This window comes from Vombatus ursinus, unplaced genomic scaffold (assembly GCF_900497805.2).
Source record: "Vombatus ursinus unplaced genomic scaffold, bare-nosed wombat genome assembly UNPS02000577.1, whole genome shotgun sequence".
NCBI classification, from domain to species: domain Eukaryota; kingdom Metazoa; phylum Chordata; class Mammalia; order Diprotodontia; family Vombatidae; genus Vombatus; species Vombatus ursinus.
Genome location: NW_020940355.1, coordinates 9,968,868 through 9,986,853, shown reverse-complemented (window position 1 = coordinate 9,986,853; position 17,986 = coordinate 9,968,868). Strand labels below are relative to the sequence as shown.

At 42.1% G+C, this 17,986-nt stretch overlaps 2 protein-coding genes across 5 annotated transcripts in view; one reads left to right on the top strand and one right to left on the bottom strand.

Moving 5' to 3' along the window:
* JARID2 (jumonji and AT-rich interaction domain containing 2) overlaps window positions 1–11,066 on the top strand; it is a 308,221-nt gene extending 297,155 nt beyond the window's left edge. The window contains 1 exon segment of the mRNA XM_027876570.1: window positions 10,526–11,066. Coding sequence (XP_027732371.1) covers window positions 10,526–10,708 — 183 coding nt within the window. The 3' untranslated portion in view covers window positions 10,709–11,066.
* A 2,496-nt stretch (window positions 11,067–13,562) lies between these two features.
* DTNBP1 (dystrobrevin binding protein 1) overlaps window positions 13,563–17,986 on the bottom strand; it is a 171,864-nt gene continuing 167,440 nt past the window's right edge. For 3 of the 4 annotated variants that reach the window (XM_027876364.1, XM_027876221.1, XM_027876291.1), the window contains 2 exons: window positions 16,305–16,442; window positions 13,563–14,027 (listed from right to left, as the gene is read on the bottom strand). In XM_027876364.1, coding sequence (XP_027732165.1) covers window positions 13,795–14,027; window positions 16,305–16,442 — 371 coding nt within the window. In that variant the 3' untranslated portion in view covers window positions 13,563–13,794. Of the gene's footprint in view, window positions 14,028–16,244; window positions 16,443–17,986 lie in introns of all 4 variants that reach the window. The other variant, XM_027876444.1, reaches the window with a different exon arrangement.

Genomic DNA, 17,986 nt, shown 5'->3' with positions numbered 1-17,986 from the left:
GTTCAGCCTGAATTTCCATTCTAAATCTCCGGAATAACTCAGTCAGTATTCTTGGAAGCCATGGGCTTAATTTACAGGGGATTTGGTTGCATTTTCTACGTGGGTGGGTATCTACCTGAGAAGAGCTTGAAGCTTTGCCTGCCTTCATTGTAGGAGGGTGGGCCAGGGCCAGGATGTGGCAAGAATAGTAGGCAGTTTGTTCTGAGACCCACAGGATGGGCAGGAGCAGAAGGGGATGGATTTAGGGCTGAAGCAAGAGGAGCTTAGGTCCCTTTCTCTCTACTCCTTTCTCGCCACCTACCAGGCTGTGGATTCAGTTCCAGCTGCAAGCAGGAAGCTGACTCAGTAAATAGATGTTGTCGCTGCCAGAATGAAGAGTGGTTATTAGAGACACAGTTCCCATCTTCCGTAGGCACACGTTCCTACCCTTGAAGCTTTATAAATAGCAGAGAGGGTATTGGGTTTGAAATCCGAGCCCTTGGCTTCCACTTCTCCTTTGCCCCATCCTACCTGTGTGGGACAGGGCTGGGCACCAGACCTATGATTTCATCGGGATGGAGATCTCCTAGAACACTCCCTCTCCCCACCCAGGGCAGTTGGGCACCTTGCAGCTCAAGTCTGGAGAGTTACCCAAGACAGCGAGGCTGCCATGACTTGTCCTAGTCACACTGTGTGGGTGAGAGGCAGGGCTTGACCAGGTGTTTGGGCTCTCTGAGGCCATCTCTCTGGACCCCCTACAGAGCTGTCAGTGTGACTCTCTAAGCAAATTGCTGAACTTCTCCATGTCCTCATCCCCAAAACCAGAGCTGGCCCAGACCATCTCTGGGGTCACTCCCAGTTCTAAATCTGGTGTCTTGCATGTATTATTTTGATTTTAGGGCCCTGAGTATTTTGCAAAAGAAAGGTCCATGAACTATGTTTATACAGCTCATGGAGCTAATAAGTCAAATGATCTAGAAATAAATTTCACGCTTCTCCTCACATCCTCGTATCATCAGTTGCCTTTGACTGGATCTTAAGTAAGGGTTCAGATGTGAACTGCCAGCCCTTCCATACCATGCAGTGCCCAAGCCAGCTGTTGAAATTCGATTAGCCAAACCACTATTCTGTTCTGAAGCAGCTACAGTTCTCACTTTATTGTTAATAAATTTTTGTTTTCCTCTAGACTCCCATGGAGAAGAATGCAGTACTTTTGTAAATAGCCTCTCAGATCTTCAAAATCCCTAAGACTTCATTCTAAATCGAGGTGTACTTGTTAGATAGATGTGTTAGAAGAGTAGCCACGTAACCTGATGATGAAAAATAAGCGATGTTTTCAGATAAATGGGTTCATTGTCTTATTTTTTATTACAAACATCTGGTATACCTACTTATTGCTGTTTATCATTCAGTAGAAGAAGAATATTTTGGTCATTGAGGGCTATGTTGCAGCACTGGTATTTTTGCAAAGCTCAGCGATGTGCTGATTAGTAAATTCTTACTAATGGGAAGTTATTCCCAACAGAATGATATCTAGACACTGAAAATCAGATTTCTCCCCAAAGGGGTCTCTCATCTCTAAACTGAAGTATTGACATAACCTTGTGTGTCCTTGACAGGCCAAGTGAGATAGAGTAGACCTCTTACTTTGACCCCAATGATCAATAATGTGACAGCGCTCAGGTCTCTTATCTGTTGTACACAGCAGATACTGAGTGCACACTTAATCAAGTCAAAGACTTCGCCACTGGGGAAATGTTTCCCTCTGATGCGCCCTGGTTAGTGACATGGCTCATTTCTGTCTTCTAGTTTGTGCCATGGTGCCCCATTTGGGAAAATGATCATTGAAGAGATCTTCCCTCCTCACCTTCTCTCCTTTCCCCCTGAACATATCCACAGGATGATCTGGGAAGCTTGGGGGCCTCAAGAACCTTTCAGGGGATGCACAAGTTCAAAACTGGGTTCATAAGAAGACATTTTAGTTGCTAATATACCCAGTATTGGTAGATAGAGCCCACATGAACAAAAGCTTGGGGGGGAGGGGGGGAGTGAGTCCTTCATTATTAAGAATAAAAAGTTTGAGAACTCCCAGGCTGGATCTGTGCACCGTAGCCATCATCCCTAGCTTCCAAGGTGAGAGCAGTTGATGTTTAAACCACGTGGTAGGAAAATGGAACTCTCTGATCTGGCCTCTTACCTAGTTACTACTCTTTTCCCCTTCTTCTGCCAAACCTGAAACATCCATCCGTCTATCCATCTCTCTATCATCTCTGCTCTCAAGAATCCTAATGGGAGAATATAAATAACTAGGTTTACACAAAGGGGCAGCTAGTGGAGCAGTGGATAGAATACTGGGCCTAGAGCTAGACCTGATTTAAAATCCAACCTCAGACACCAGCTCTATGACACTTAACCCTACTTGCCTCAGTTTCCTTATCTGTAAAATGAACTGGAAAAGCAAATGGCAAATCACCCCAGTATCTTTGCCAAGAAAACCCCAGATAGGGTCAACAAGGGTTGAATGTGGGGCAGCCAGGTGGCACAGTGGATAGAGTTCTGGCCTTGGAGTCAGGAGGACCTGAGTTCAAATCCAGCCTCCGACACTTGACACTTACTAACTGTGTGACCCTAGGCAAGTTACTTAACCTTGATTGCTTCACCCGAGAGAAAAAAAAAAAGAGAAGAGCTAAATGTACTGAAATGAATGGACAATATACACACAAAAAAACTGTAATAACCATAATAATGATAATATTAATTAGCGAATTTATGAAATACTTTAAGGTTTGTAAAAGAGCTTTGCATAGGTACTCTTATCCCCCTTTTACATGTGAGGATACTGAGGCCAAGGGATGTTCCATGCGTGGCCCAGTGTCACAGCTAAGACATGTCCAAGGCAGGGTGTCAACTTGTGTCTTCCTGATTCTCAGTCTAATGCTTTAGCCATCATGCCACCCAGCTGCTTTTGTGGAGTGACGGAGGAGGTGGGGGGAGACATCCTGCAGAGCTGAAGGATTTGGGCTGATGCAGGAAGGGGCCAGGGAAGCTCAGAACATTCTAGGTGCAGGGGAGACAGAAGAAACAAAGCGTCATGCTTGTTTGAGGAATAGCAGGTAGCCCTGAAGTGCTGGATTGTAGAGTCTGTGGAGCGGCGTCCGAATATAAGAACACTGGAAATTCAGGAAGAGCCTTAATTGACACCCTGAGTTCTTTCCAAGTCAGAAGAGTCCCAGTAGGACTTGTTCTCCTCCACTTCTTTTTTTTGTTGTTGCTTTTTGTTTTTGGCTAGGCAGTGGGGTTAAATGACTTGCCTGGGGTCACACAGCTAGTAAGTGTTATGTGTCTGAGGCCAGATTAGAACTCAGGTCCTCCTGAATCCAGGTCCGGTGCTCTATCCACTGTACCACCTAGCTGCCCCTCTCCTCCACTTCTGCCTCTTGTACCTGCTACCCAGAAATGGTTGAGAAGTCAGTCAGTAACCATTTATTAAGTGCTTACTGTGTGCCAGGCTCTGGGCTAAGTGCTTGAGATATAAATACAAAAAAAAAAAAGGAAAAGAAAAAGTCTCTGCCCTCAAGGAGCTACAATCCAATGGGAGAAGTCAGTACACAGATGGGGCAGAGGATGAAGGAACAGGAAAGGTACCTGACCCTGGGGCATGGTGCGAAAGTCAGAGAAATCTCAGAGTAGTGCAGCCAGTTGAGAAAGGAGATTACCTGAGCTGAGGTCCATCCTTAAATGGAAGATCTGGAGCTTGTGGCTCTAGTCTCAGGGACAGAGGCTGGTGATGAGGTGGAGAGAGGACCGAGGCTGACGAGATCTTGCAGGATACTGAGGTTCTCCCAGTAATGAGCTTCCTTGGGCATTTCACAGACGTGGCACTTGGGGTAAGGGATTTTTGAGTCCCTAAAACAGCACCTCAGCCACCGTGTATTTTTACTGAGGTTAGTTAAGAACAAAACCCTTCCAGGCTCAATTCAGAAACCGTTGATTGGTTTTCTTCTCTCATCAGAGGCAAACTGTTTATCATTTATGGCAAAAGATCTGAAGGTAAGCCACAAGAGTACTTGGCAAAGTCTGTGGGTTGCATGTCCAAGTAAGATGGGTCAGAATTGCTCAGCTTGTGACTAAATTATGAGATTGGAAAGCCTGAAATAGCCTTATTTGCATCTCTTTTGTTTTTTTAAAAGCATGCTCAGCGAAGGCAATAACCATTTTGTCTCCTTTCTTTCTTTACTTAAAGAACAAATGCCAGAATATGGTTAAAAATAAAACTTACGGATATTCATCCAAGCCACTATCCCACTATTTCTTGATTCAACCTGAGAGAAATGGATGTCTTCCTGGGAACACATTGAAGCAAGCTCTGGGAAGCGTAAGCCCAGATTTTACCAACCTCTTGGCACTGATTAAATTTTTATAAGCCTCTAATGTAACAAAACCCCAGAAAGATTGAATAACTCCATAAGTAACAGGAGTCTGGCATGTCAGGCATCTGTGTTTTATTCCTAAAAAAGTGAGGGAAAGGAATGGATGTCATTTGATTTAATGAGAGTGCCCTTGGCCTATTTAGAAGTAAATAATGATTGCTGATGACTTCCATGTTCCATAATTTGAATAGGCAGGTTGCTCCTAGCTCCTTATCCCTCTTGTCTGTGGTGTGGGATTCCTGGATAAGGTAAGAAGAGGTTGTGGTCAGTTTCTAAGAGGTTAAGACATCTGTTCTATGAAACTCGGTAACTGCCCAAAGACAAGTTGCTCTCGTGTTCCAGCCACCATGATTGTATTCTTTCGATGGTCCTGTCACTCATGAGTGGCTTCATCAGATTGAGATCAGGCATTTCATTAGGACAGGGAGAACAACACTGAACTGCAGTCTTCTAGGGTTAGGGACTGGTGGGGGGAGAGATTGTGACAGTGATTGGTCTCATCCACATTAGCCTCCGTATTCAACTGGCTTTGTTACGTAAGATTAGATTTGTTGTAAAAGATTAATACACATTTCTTCTTTATGAAGTCCAACTTTTGCTCCCAGATTCTAGTTCAGGGCCGTAATCATTGTAAGGCAGTAGGTGTAATCATTAATTCACATCCTGGTCCATTTGTCACGTCCATCTCCGACTCTTCATGACCCCATTTGGGGTTTTTTTTGGCATAGATACTGGAGTGGTTTGTCATTTCCTTCTCCAGTTCATTTTACAGATGAGGAAAACTGAGGCAAATGATGTTAAGTGACATGCCCCGAGTCACACAGCTAGTAGGTGTCTGAGGGCGGATTTGAACTCAGGTCCTCCTAACTCCAAGGCCAGTGCTCTATCCACTGCGCCCCCTACCTGTCCTAGTTGTTATGTTGTTATTCCGTCTCTCCCTCGTTTCCCTTTCCTTCCTGAGCATTAAGCACACTATTAGGCCCTGAGGGAAGTGACAAGATAAATAAGAACTGATCCCCATCCTTAGGGAGCGGATAGTCTGCTAAATATCAACTTACTGCTCTATTGATAGAGGCAGAGCTTATAGATTTATTCTGCAGTATACCTTTAGCTGTGTGTGTGGGCTCTTGTAAAAATGTTCAGTTGACATGTACCTGTGGTCATGCCCATTTTCTGTACAGAATGTTCATAACTTGTTTCCCAGAATGAGAGCCTCCTTTTACAGTCTGCCCCATTCAGTGAACATTTATTAAGCCCATATTAAGTGCTTGCTTGGCATGCAGACACAACAGTAAAACCATTCCTGTTCTCGTACTGAGATACTGCATGTCTACAAATAGGTAAATAAATAGAAGGTAATCTGAGGAGGGAGGAAGCACTTTAATAACTGGGAGAATTAGGAAAGGCTTCAGGTAGGAGGGAACATGAGAGCTGAGCTTGGAAGGAAGGAAGGGGTTCCTTCTTCTAAGAGCTTGCAGGGAAAGGGGAGGGAGGCAGTGGTGGGGGGCATGGTAGCAGAGGACACACTATGGACAGAGTGAGAGGGAGGAGGTAGAACAAGTCAGAGACGAGTTGTCCATTTGGCTGAGGGCTGGAGGTAGGAGGTGAGAGTAAGAGTGGAGAGACGTGAGAGCTCAAGGACAAGTTGTAGAGTTAAAATTGATTAGAACTAGAAACTGATGAGAATTTTGGAGGAAAGGTGGATTTCCTGTGGGGGTGGGTAGAGACAATGAGTTCTTTTTTGGATTTGTTTCACTTGAGATATGTATAGGTCATCTGCTTGGAAAGATCAGCAGACAGTTGGCTATTTAAGTAGAATTCAGAAGAGAAACTGGAGTTTGGATATATGTATACATTTGGAAATTATTTGCATAAAGATAATTCATGGGAGTAAGAGCTCTCCCAAAGATCATATTTTTTTAAAAAAATAAGAATGAGCATCCTGGACAAAGACTTGTAGAATAATTGTTTCATGATTAGAGAGTTGGAAAAGAATGATGATCCAGAAAATGAACTAAGAGGTCAGATGGATAAGAAGAGGACTAGAAGGAAAATAGTATCAAGAAAGTCAAGGTAAGGAAAAATGGATAGTCTCTAGTGTTGTGAAAAGCCTCAAAGAGCTTAAGCTAGGATAAAGGCAGCAAAGAGGTCTTTGGATGATCAGATAAGTGGTCATTGGTGATCTTGGATGGAGTGGTTTCAATCAGCTAGTGGAATTGGAAGCCAGATTGTGAGGGGGTCAGGACATTAGAAGTGGAGTATAGATATAGATGACTTTTTCTATGGATTTGGCTGTGGAAGGAGGGAAAACAAAAGATACAGGATGATAACTTGATAGGATCAAGGGAAGATGTTTAAGGATAGAGCAAACTGGGCATGTTTTAGGCAGTGGGGAAGGAATATATTTGTAGTGGACTTTGTCAGTGTGGTCATCTGACTAACTCCAGTGACATTCAGCAGCATGCTCATGCACGCATACACATGCACACACACAGTTGAAGATAGCTTGAGGAGAGGGGAGATAGATAACAGACTCAGAATTGGGTTTTAGCAAGACAGAAACCAAACCACATTGTTTCACTATTGGAAGAGCTGTGGATTGGTCTAGCCATTCTAGAAAGCAATTTGGAACTATGTCCCCAAAGTTAATAAACTCTGCATACCCTTTGACCCAGTGATACTGTCCTATAGCCCATACCTTTTTTTTTTTTTTAAAGGCAATTTTGGTTAAGTGACTTGCCCAGGGTCACACAGCTAGTAAGTGTCAAATGTTTGGTCTGAGGTTGGACTTGAACTCAGGGTCTCCTGACTTCAGGGCCAGTGTTCTATCCACTGTACCACCTAGCTGCCCCTATAGCTGATATCTCAAGGAGATCAGAGAAAGAGGAAAACACCCTCCGTGTACAATAATATTTATAGTAGTTCTTTGTGGTGCCAAACAACTAGAAAGTAATGATGTCCAGTATAATAGATGCTTAATAAAAGTTTGTTTCCTTTCTGCTGTCATTTGGAGAATGGCTGAACAAATCATGGCATATGAATGTGATGGAAAATTATATTGCTGTGAAAAATGAAGGTGTCATTTCAGAGAAACCTAGGAAGACCTGGATGCATTGATGCAGAAGGAGTAGAACCAGGAAGACTTAACATTGATGTTATATAAAATAAACAATTTTGAAAGAATTATAAACTCTGATCAGTGATGATTCCTTAGCACCAGTTATGATACATGCTACCAATCTCCTGACAGAGAGATGATGAACTAATATCCAAAACTGGACACTTTTTTTGGACATAGCCATATGGGCATTTGATTTGCTTCACTTCTTATTTGTTAGAAGAGTTTTGTGTTGTTCCCTCCATCTCAACCCACCCCTGCAAGATCAGGAGAATGTGGGAAGAAGAAGGAAAAAAAAGTGCTTAACTGACCAATTATTGAATAAAGATTGTAAAGTGAGGCCATGAGACCAGAGGAGGGCTGATGGGCTGATAGACTGGAAGAGCAATGAAAGGTTAGAAGATCATCCTGGGGAAGACGATAGATTTAGAAGAAGTAAGATGGAGAGGGAGACTTGAAAAAACAGGAAGGAAAAAGAAGACTTTTGGAGTTGAGGGTCATGGATGTAGTGTAATTGTTGAGGGATGGTGAGATTTAAGATGTGCACATTTACTATACTCTTTTTGTTTGTCCTTCGTTATCAAAGAACCAATGACATCACGGGTAACGTCAGCCTTCGTGGCCGTTGGAGCAAATTGTTCTCGTCCACGCAGTCTGCTGGTGGAAGTCTTCACATACTTGGGGTAGACATCCCACTAACTCGCCAGGGGGTTTGAGGCCTCAGTCTGGGTTAGCCCACCTGCAAGGCGGTTTACCAGGGTCTGGCCACTGCTTGTGCTGAAGCTTCTTGGAGCCCCGGGTGAGAGTTTGGTGACTGGTTGGATGCCAGAGAAGGATGAGCAGCCTTCTCCCCAAAGGTGCTAGTCCTCTTTGAACACCCCATCCTCTGAATTTACTATCCTACTTCCTTCCCTGTGGATGGCTGATGTGGAGTAAAGATAGGGGAGGTGAGGATATTGATTAAGCTGAGAAGCTTTGGTATCTGAGAAGACACTAACAAGTATGTTAAAGTATATAGGTAGTAATATGTGGGTATGCACATATACTGTATATTAACCTGGTATAAAGGTAGGCATGGAAGTGGACCCTGAGGAAGGATGGGAGATAATTTATGCACTAGTGGAGCTGGCCTGGGTGATAAAGACTCATCAAAGTGAACATCAGATGAGGAGAGGTGGTTGTGGCATGGTGGCCAAGGGAAGAGCGTGGAAATTAGAGACACAAAGAAATGTAGCTCCTTGCCTTGACTCTAGGAAGTCATTAACAATATTAGTCTCTTTTTTTCCCTCTAGACCCTAAGAGACCAGGAGTGGGAGAAGCAGGGAGATTTTGTTGTTCATCTGAGTTGGTAAATACCTGCTGTTCTGGTCTCAGGGACCTGACCAGAGATGAGGTACACCCAGGTGACAGACGTGTGGAGCATGTACTGGGCCCTCAGATAAGGTCTTGACCACAGCATGAGGCCTAGTGTCTGGATATTAACTAGTTAAGAGTTAAGGATTTGTTGTTTTTCTTGAGGGGTGGTGGGAGGGGAGGTAGAGATGGCATCACACCTATACCGATAGTGTCTCCACTATACCTGGGAGGACAAAAAGACTTCAAAACCAGCCCCTAGCATTGGAGATTCAGTCTTCCAGGTGGAAGGACCTTGGCATCCTAGAGGTCTGCACCTGCCTGGGTGTTCAGGCACTCAGAGGACATAGGGCAGAGAAAACTCTACCTCCACACGTAGCTGACACTGACTAGGGCACTCAACTTATAGAGGGCTGAGGAATTGTTTCCCTTGACAGTCTGGTGACAGGGAAGAAGAGTAGGGTCATTTTAGATAGGTTAAAAATAAGAGACCATGGCACCACATTCCACAGTCCCTGAAACCATTCCATTGACTTGCAGCTAGCTTTTGACTCTTAGAAATTAACTTACACTCACTTCCTATATCTGTGTCAATAGTGCTTACTGACTGTTGTATCAAATTGAATTCCTCTTTGACTCTTCTCTTTTAGCCAGATACATGTGAAATCTTAAATTAAACTGATCTTGCAAACAGCTGCTTCTTAGTGGCTACTCTCAGTGGGTGAAAAAGAACATTAGTTTGTTTCACTCCATTGCCTCTACCCTTCTGTGCGAAAGGTATTGGGAGCATAGTTGATGAAGTGTGTAAGGTTTGGCAAAATGTTTCTGTAGACCATCTTCATGTGACCAAAGTGAAGTAGCTCTTGCTAAATTATGATTGTTTGGAGGCAAAAGCTCCATCTTCCCTTTTTGAATTATGTGAATTGGTGTTTAGATGTTGCTGGTAAAACTACTCATCCACTAAAAATTATTTTGTGTGAGCTAAGAAGATGTGTCTTATTTTATTTTAACTTTAAATGACCATTGTCACGAAGACTGAGCCAAAGGCTGGTCTTGACTGCTAAGCCTAACATTCATCACATAAAATACTCCTAATCATAAAATACATATAAGGTTTTGGCTACAATATCTCACAATTTCAGTCCCAGACCAACCAAAATGAGTTTGCATCGTGGCGGTGCTTTGGGCTGTCTTTTTGCCTTCATTCAGGTGTTCAAAGAACAGGATTGCCATCCATTTTTAAGGGAAATACGAAGTCATATATAGCTGTGTTTGTCATGCTTTGAGTAAAGCATAGGTAACCTTGGAGTCGGTAATGTCTGTGTCCTCTAACCTGGCTCCTTTCCTTCCTGGTGAGGCATTTCAGTGTTCCTGGCCGCCTCTCTCAGGCAGTGTTCCCATCACAGTTTCTGTTTGTGAGCAGTTGTGCCCCATGTTCTGTTGGTCTTCTTTGGCATCAGCATTGGTAGAATTGCTTTCCTGGAGGGACTCACCGTCCTGGTGGGGCCCACCCACCCGGAGGTGCTCTGATTCTCTCATTGCTTTTGCTACCTGATGTCCAGTGCTGTGGGCCAAGGAAGTTAGAGGAAGGGATGAGATTTTCCCTGATATGTTAATTTCATTTTCTCCTTTCCTTTCCAAATAGGAGCAAATTATCAGTCTGGTCAATCAGATTTGTGGGAAAGTATCTGGGAAAAATGGCAGCATTGAGAACTGTATCAGCAAGCCTACACCAAAAAGAGGACCCCGAAAGAGAGCAACAGTTGACGTGCCATCATCTAGGCTTTCATCCTCCAGTTCATCCAAAAGTGCTTCAAGTTCATCATGAAGATGCCAACACTCATTGTCGATTTATATATATTTTTTTGTAATTATTATATTCTAGTTTGGAGTACTTGCTGTAGAATACAAGCTGTCTTTGCACTAGCTCTAAAGAAGATTTTCTTCTGGTTTTAGAGAACTAATTTTGTTTTAGCATTAAATTGTTGAAATTTTTTTTGTACTTAGGATAGTTAGATACAGCAGTTGGATTTTTGGAAACTGCCGTATATTCACTGTTTTAAAACCCTTGAGGGGCTGAGATATTAATTTGTATCACCCCTTTGGCTAAGTAAAAGCCTTTTTTTGTTTTTGTTTTTTTTTTGTTGTTGTTGTTGAATTGGTTTGTTTTTTTGGGATTTTTTTTTTTTTTGGTGGGGTTGTTTTTTTGTGGGGAATTTTGTTTTTTTGTTTTTATTATTTTCATAACTGTGGGGGAAAAAGACTTTTAACCCATTTTTAATAGGTTGAAGTTTGATGTATTTTATAATTTGTTCTCCAGTCATGTGAGCAGATTTTCTAGAGAGAAAGGGGATAGGAGACAACAAAAACTTGAAAGAAGAAGTTGCTTTACTTTGGCTGTCTTTTCTTCTGTCACGTGCAAGATGAGTTTTGTAATTTTTTTTTAATTGGATGATGCCCATTCTTTTTCTTTGGGAGGTTATGGCAGCTGAAGGTGGACTTTATTTCCTAACCATAGGCAAAATGATGAGATTTGGAGTGACGAGGTTCTTTTACCAGCACATCACTATGCATCTGTTTAAGGAAAAAAAAAAAAGAGAAAGAGAGAGAGAAAAGACTGCCTACCTTGGAGGGGTCATGTGAGGGAAAACTGTGCCTGATTTCATTAGGAAATCCATTCTGTTATTTTTTTGGTGCTGTTGGCTACTTTATCAAAAAAAAAACAACCCTTCAATAGCATCCTTACAAGAAAAAAAAAAAAAAGAAAAAAAATGATTGAAGCCCTAAGTGCTTCTTTGTCATAGACGTGCAATCTTTCTGACATTCCATTTTCATCCCACGGCTGTTGTTGTTTCACATAGTTACACAAGTCAGCATTAATCCTTTCCTTTCTGAATTTGTTTCATTTCTGTGATCACATTTAGAGCCACTAGGAGGTCTGCATAGTTGTTTTTGAATGTGAAAATGCATCTGCCCTCATCTTGTCTTTTTTTTTTCCTGTATGTTGTAACAAAACAGAACAAAACACACAAACACACACACACACACACACACACACACACACACACACACAAGATCCCATCCCTTTTTGTACATATGCCTGTAAATTGTTTTAAATACTTGAGCCTTTTTTCTCGGTGGGGAGGGTGGGAAGGGCGGCAAAGGGACAAGATGAAGAAAAGCCTTACGTTTCCGTTTCTTCATCGGTTGGATTGGACTGGATGCTTACAGGGTTTTTCTTGTAACATTTATATAAGTGCTGCTTACGTCACTGAACAACAACGAAAAATCATAATGGAGTAGCTGTCGCCCTCTTCTGGTTGTGTGTACAGTCTGTGTGGAATAAAGAAGGGAAACTTTTCACAAGCTGTCCTCTGTTTCATAATTGAGTTCAACAAGACCGTAGCTACCCACCTCACACTGAGCTTGCCAGTGGGGACTTGTCAGGGAAGTCCTAGAATACAATTTGTTGGTTGTTGTTGCAGAAGACTGAACTGTTTTTGGAATATTGAACAATAACATAAACAAGTTGAGTGTTTTCCAATGTGGTTGTCCAGTTTTTATGGCCTTGCTGTGTACTTTTCCCCTCTTTTTGACAGTAAACTTCTGACTATGGCTTACAGTTGGACATTTAATTTATTAGCGCTGCTCTGCTCTCTTTCCTTGGAAGGAAAGACTTCATTGTTGTTTATTGCCAGTTTTTTTTTTTTTTTTGTTTACTTTTCAGGTTTGTACTACAAGGTTTAATAATAAAAACAGTTTTTTGGACATTTGTCTGTCTTGTGGAAGATGAGTGAGTGGAACGAGCTCTTTCTTGCCTGACAGAGGGGCGCTGTGTCCTCCCTGGCATTCTTCCCCTTCATGACCCATGGTAGAAAATTAGACATCAGAGAGAAAGGAGCAGCCCTGTCTTTATTCTCCAGACCCTGGTTGATGTTTAAAATCCAGTCTTTTCACATGGCCTGTCCTAGGTGCCAACAAGAGGTGAAATGTATGGTTCCTGTTGTGAGCCACGATGTCTAGGTGAAGGCTTGGGGAGGGCTGTATGTGCTCTTAACTCCTTCAGCATCTCCTCCACCTCTCTCCTGCTGTCACTTTGTTGCTTGAATTCACTGCTTTACCATTTGCCTTCTTTTCAGTAAGTCAACTTACCATCATCCCACACACAAAAATTATGTGAAGGCAGCAGAGGCACAAGCTGAAACACTAGGACCTCGGAATTGAGTTCCAGGTTGGTAGTTGTACAAAAACCATCACCTCCATCACCGTAGTGTCAGCTGCTTGTCAAGGAGACTGGGGCAGAGGCAGACCAGGGGTATTGGTTTTAGGTTCAGGTCTGCTCCTTTGGGCCTATTTCTGCTAAGTTAAAAGTGGATCTTGCATACAGTGGTTAGGACAGTTTGGTAGGAGAGTAAGGATGGGGTGAGTGAAATCTGTTTTGAGCTAAGAGTCATTTTATTGATCAAGTCAAAATCCCTATAGAGCAGAGTGGCTGACTTGGTTTTCTGTCAACCATGGACCAAAGGAGAAGTGAATACCTGCATTTTAGAGGTGCCATGCACTTTGCTCTCTAAAGTGTAGGCTCTTCAGGCTCACCAAAAGGAACTGTATCTTTTGTCTTTAAGCCCTTGTATTTTTGGAATTATGTCTAATGTATAACAAATACACAGGAAAAAAAGGACTAAGAGCTTCAGAATTTATTTGCTGTACAAAGTTTAATAATGCTCAAAGTTCTCAGATTTTATTGTTAGAGAAAACTGTGCTTTTAGGCAATTCCCACTCATTATTGGCAATTTTACGAAAGACTAGTATCCCCATAAAACAAATGACTTCAGGCAGACTATCTGGTCAAAACTTGAGCTGTCTTCGTTGAAATACTGTGTAGTCAAAAAATGAAGGCCAGGCTTCAGGAATTTAAGAGTCACTTTCATCACTAACATCGGAGCTGGCCTTTATAGTAGCCAGAGCAGTGTCCACTTGGACTTCTTCCTCATCCGACTGAACCACCGGGGACTCTCCACTTTCACTGTTCTCCTGGGTGGCAGAGTCAGTGCAGACTGAGGACAGGAAAGACGGTTTGCTTCGAGATGCAGAAAGGCTGGGAACCTCAAGGCTTATTTCATTCTGACAGGTACTGGGATCAGGCCCTGCAAGAAGAGCAAAAGAAAAGTTAACTTAAATTCACCAGAGGGAAGATGCTACATTTATTCTGGGAGCTTCTCTTTCTGGAGTGTACTGGGGTATATGCTGGATAGCACCAAAGGCAATCATGTTAACTGGTGTGGGGGTGTGGGGGTGTGGTTGCTCCTGACCATTATCAATGCTGCCCTCACTTCCAGTCACCACTGGGTACCCAGTTATGCCACACGGTTGGAGTAATAACAATAACTCATGTTTAAGTAATGTTTTAAAGCTTGGCCTTTGTAATGATTACAGTTATGATTATATTCTATTCTATCATTGCATGTTTAACAACCCTCTGCTACAGGTAATAGAGGCGTTTTCCAGATGAGTACGCTAAAGGTCATTGCTAAAGTACTTGTTACTGGCCACACAGCTCATAAGTATCAGGGGTCTGAAGTCTAGGTCTTTTGGAATCAAGGTCTAGCATTTTATCACAAAGAAATACTCAGCCTGCCTTTAAAAAAGCAAAAAAAAAACAAAAACAAAAAACCCTTAAGTGTTCTTTTCTATTATGAACTAAAGATAAACTTTCAGTCTTCTTTTTTTTCTACAGCTTTGAATCTGAGTAAAAAATTGCCTTATGCCACTCAACAAGTTAGTGATGGCCAAAGAAATAGAAATAGAAATAGAAATGCAATCCTGAAATGGATCATGTGCCCCTTAGAGGACCTCTTCTTAATAACTGAATGTTTGTTATATTCCTTTGAGTCCCTTTCTCAACTTGTGTCCTTGTACTAATGACCTTCAGCCCAGGCAAGGAATACTCACAAATGAATGGTTTGAGACATATGTGCACAGGTATGTTAAAATGTGTCATGTTCTAGAATATACAGATTAAGTGCCCAGGCATAGGCCTGATGGGATGGTTTAGCATGAGGAAATAGAATCAGTTCTGGAGCACACAGTATCTTCTCATGGACATGAACAAATGGTGGAACATGCTAAAATGAAGCTGAAAATGCTAAGCCATCATCAGGTAAGTTGATGCAGTACAGAGCCACTACCACTCACTTACTGGGGGAGGGTTCAAACTAAATGACCTGAGGTCTCTTCTAAGCGGGCAACTCCCACCACTTACCTTACTATTGTTTTTTTTTTAAAAGAGCAGCAAAGACCAGATTTCAAAAGTGGATTGGGGGGCAAAAATGGATGAGGAACTTCTTTAGCAGAATGATAATGAAAGGAGACCCAGTGTAATGGAATAGACCCTCCAACCCAGCGCTTCTAGGGCATGTGGATGTGGGTTCTAGTCCAGGCTCTAGGGCTTACCAAACTATGTGACTCCCTCTAGAGGCTAGAGTTTCTTTTTTTGTAAAGTAAGCAAGCTGTATTCTGGCTCTAAGGGCAACTGAAAACTCATTCAGCCTTGCTGCCTTAATTCGTCATTAAAAATGGGTGTGTATGAACTTTAGTGTCATGAATATCATGACGGGGGCCATGGTCTGGCTGGACACTTAATCTCAATATAATAACCTACTTGGGGAGCTGGTCCCCAATGCTTGGTGTTTCATGCATGTAAGAACAGCTAAACAACTGTTACAGTATCTCATGGCTGCTAGGGGCCAGTCCCTATTCCTAACTTATGCTCTAGCTTCTTAAATAGCTCACTGAAAAAGTTAAAAATTTTTGATTTTTCACCTCAAAATTCTAGCTGCTTTAAAATGTTAATTGTGTAATTGTGTTAACAATTTCAAGGAGGCTTTGAGAGGTGGTTGCTGTGAAGTGCTGGACACTTTTTTAAAGTGCCCAACCTCTAGGTGCCTGACTTCTAGATACTCATGTTTTACACAAAACTGCTCAACAACTCTTGGGACAGCCTTGAGCCAAAGCATGTTTATGGATGTATCAATGTGTGCATGTATGTGTGTGAGCCCAGCCAAGGAATGAACAGTCTCTGAAATACTCCATTTAGGAAAAAGAGGGAGATGAACTAAAGATTGTTCTATGCAGAAATCTTCACACTTGCCCTCTAAGACACCTATTCCTTTGGGAGAAGAATGTACATTACAAGCAACTGGTCCAAAGTTAGTTTTGGGATAACTGCAACGGATAATTGATTTTTAGCCAATCAAAACTCATACCTTGTGTACTGAAGCCAAAGCAAAGCCCAAGCATCAGCTGGTTATCTTAAAAGTGGAAAATGAACAAAAAACAGCTTTTTGAAGAAAAAATATATATACCAGCAATGAGACTGATCCAGTTTCATTGAGGCAGGGAAGTCTCCAATGTCTGGCTCATACCTAATCCAGGAGACAGCAAGTTGTCTTCTCCTGAGTTCAAAAAGACATCAAGGGCCTCTTGATCAGACATGTCCATCAGGTCCATCTGCTCCAGCATGTCTACATTGACTTCCATGGATGACATGCTGCCTATGGGCTCTGTAAACAAAGAAGCCATGAATTAACCAAAATGACTAACAGAGAATACTTAAAAACAATGCAGACATTAACTATCAGCTACAGGCGAAGAGTTTGGGCTGCATTACCCTTCCCTTCAAAGCAAGGTAGCTGTGAAAAACCAACCTACTCCATACAAAACAGTTCCCAAGGGACAGTCCTGGTTACAGGTTATCTCCCTTTCAAAGAAGAATCTCATCTGAAGGACTTTCGGGGGGGGGGGGGTGTTTTGTTTTGAATTCAATTCAGTGAAATAAAATATTCATGTTTTGTTGATTGGCAGCTACAGGCTGAGTCTGCAAACAGCCAGGCCACTGAGTATTAGAGAGCTGTCTTCAGAGAGCACAGCCATGGTTCTTCAGCAGCCTTTCCATCAGACAGTCTCTCTTCTGCCAGTTCAGGTGCTTTGAAAGCTTGGAACGCTCCTGGTCAAACTGGCCAGCCAAAAACAACCCTGGGATCCTGTCACACAAAAGGAGTGTGGCAAGACCTAGCTAAAGTACAGGGGCCCTTTCTGGAGCCAGGAAGCTGTTCTTTTCTCCACTTGATTCCCTGGTCAAGTTCTCAGCACAAAACAAGGAGTAGATCCATGGAATTCTCAGGTTAAGGTGTTTTGTTTGTTTTTTAAATGCAGGAAGAACTGTAGAACCTCTTCCTCCTTTCTTCCCAAATAGTCTTTCTAGATTAGAGTAGCATTTCTGGTTATTACCACCTTCACAACTTTATAACTTGTGTTTAGGATTTTCTTAGATAATAACTTACATAAAAGAACCCAGTTTCCAATTCTAACATCCCTCTGTTTGGCTTATAGTGTTAAATCAGAAAATAATACAGCCTAGCAAGTTTATGATGGCCTTTGAAGTTATTAAACTGAAGATATGGGAAAATGCTTAAGTCAGAGGGGTTCTTAACTTGGGGTCTGTGAACTTGTATTTAAAAATATGTATTTTGGTAACTTAGAATACAATTGATTTCCTTTGTTATCCTATGTATTTTATGCATTTTAAAATATTCTGAGGAGGGGGCCATGATACACAAAAAGGTTAAGAAGCACTGGCTTTTAGTGATAGCCCCCACATGACCTCCCTCCCCCCAATCCCCAGGAACTGGGTCCATTCATTTGTGCCGTGGCATAGGAGATAGGTGAGAAGTACCCCCTCTGGACCTGAGGATCTGACTGTTAGAAAAGCATATTCAGAGGATATTGGAAGAAGGTTAAATCTAATTCTGAGAAAAATAAGCAGAAGAGCACAGTGAATATTCACAGCAACACAGCCCTCCAGGGCCATCTATTATTAATTATTTAAGATGTGTTTTTTTACGAGGACTGGACACGTTGACGTAGGATACTGAGGGCTTTCTGAGCTAGAATCTGACAAAACAGCAAATTCATTAATAAGGTTTACATTTTTATCATCAACCCTCACCATCTTGTTGATTTAAGGTCTAATTTACTACAATTATTACTGCCTATCAAGTGAATGGTTTTGCTTCATTAGGGTGTGTGTGTGAACTGTATTAAAAAA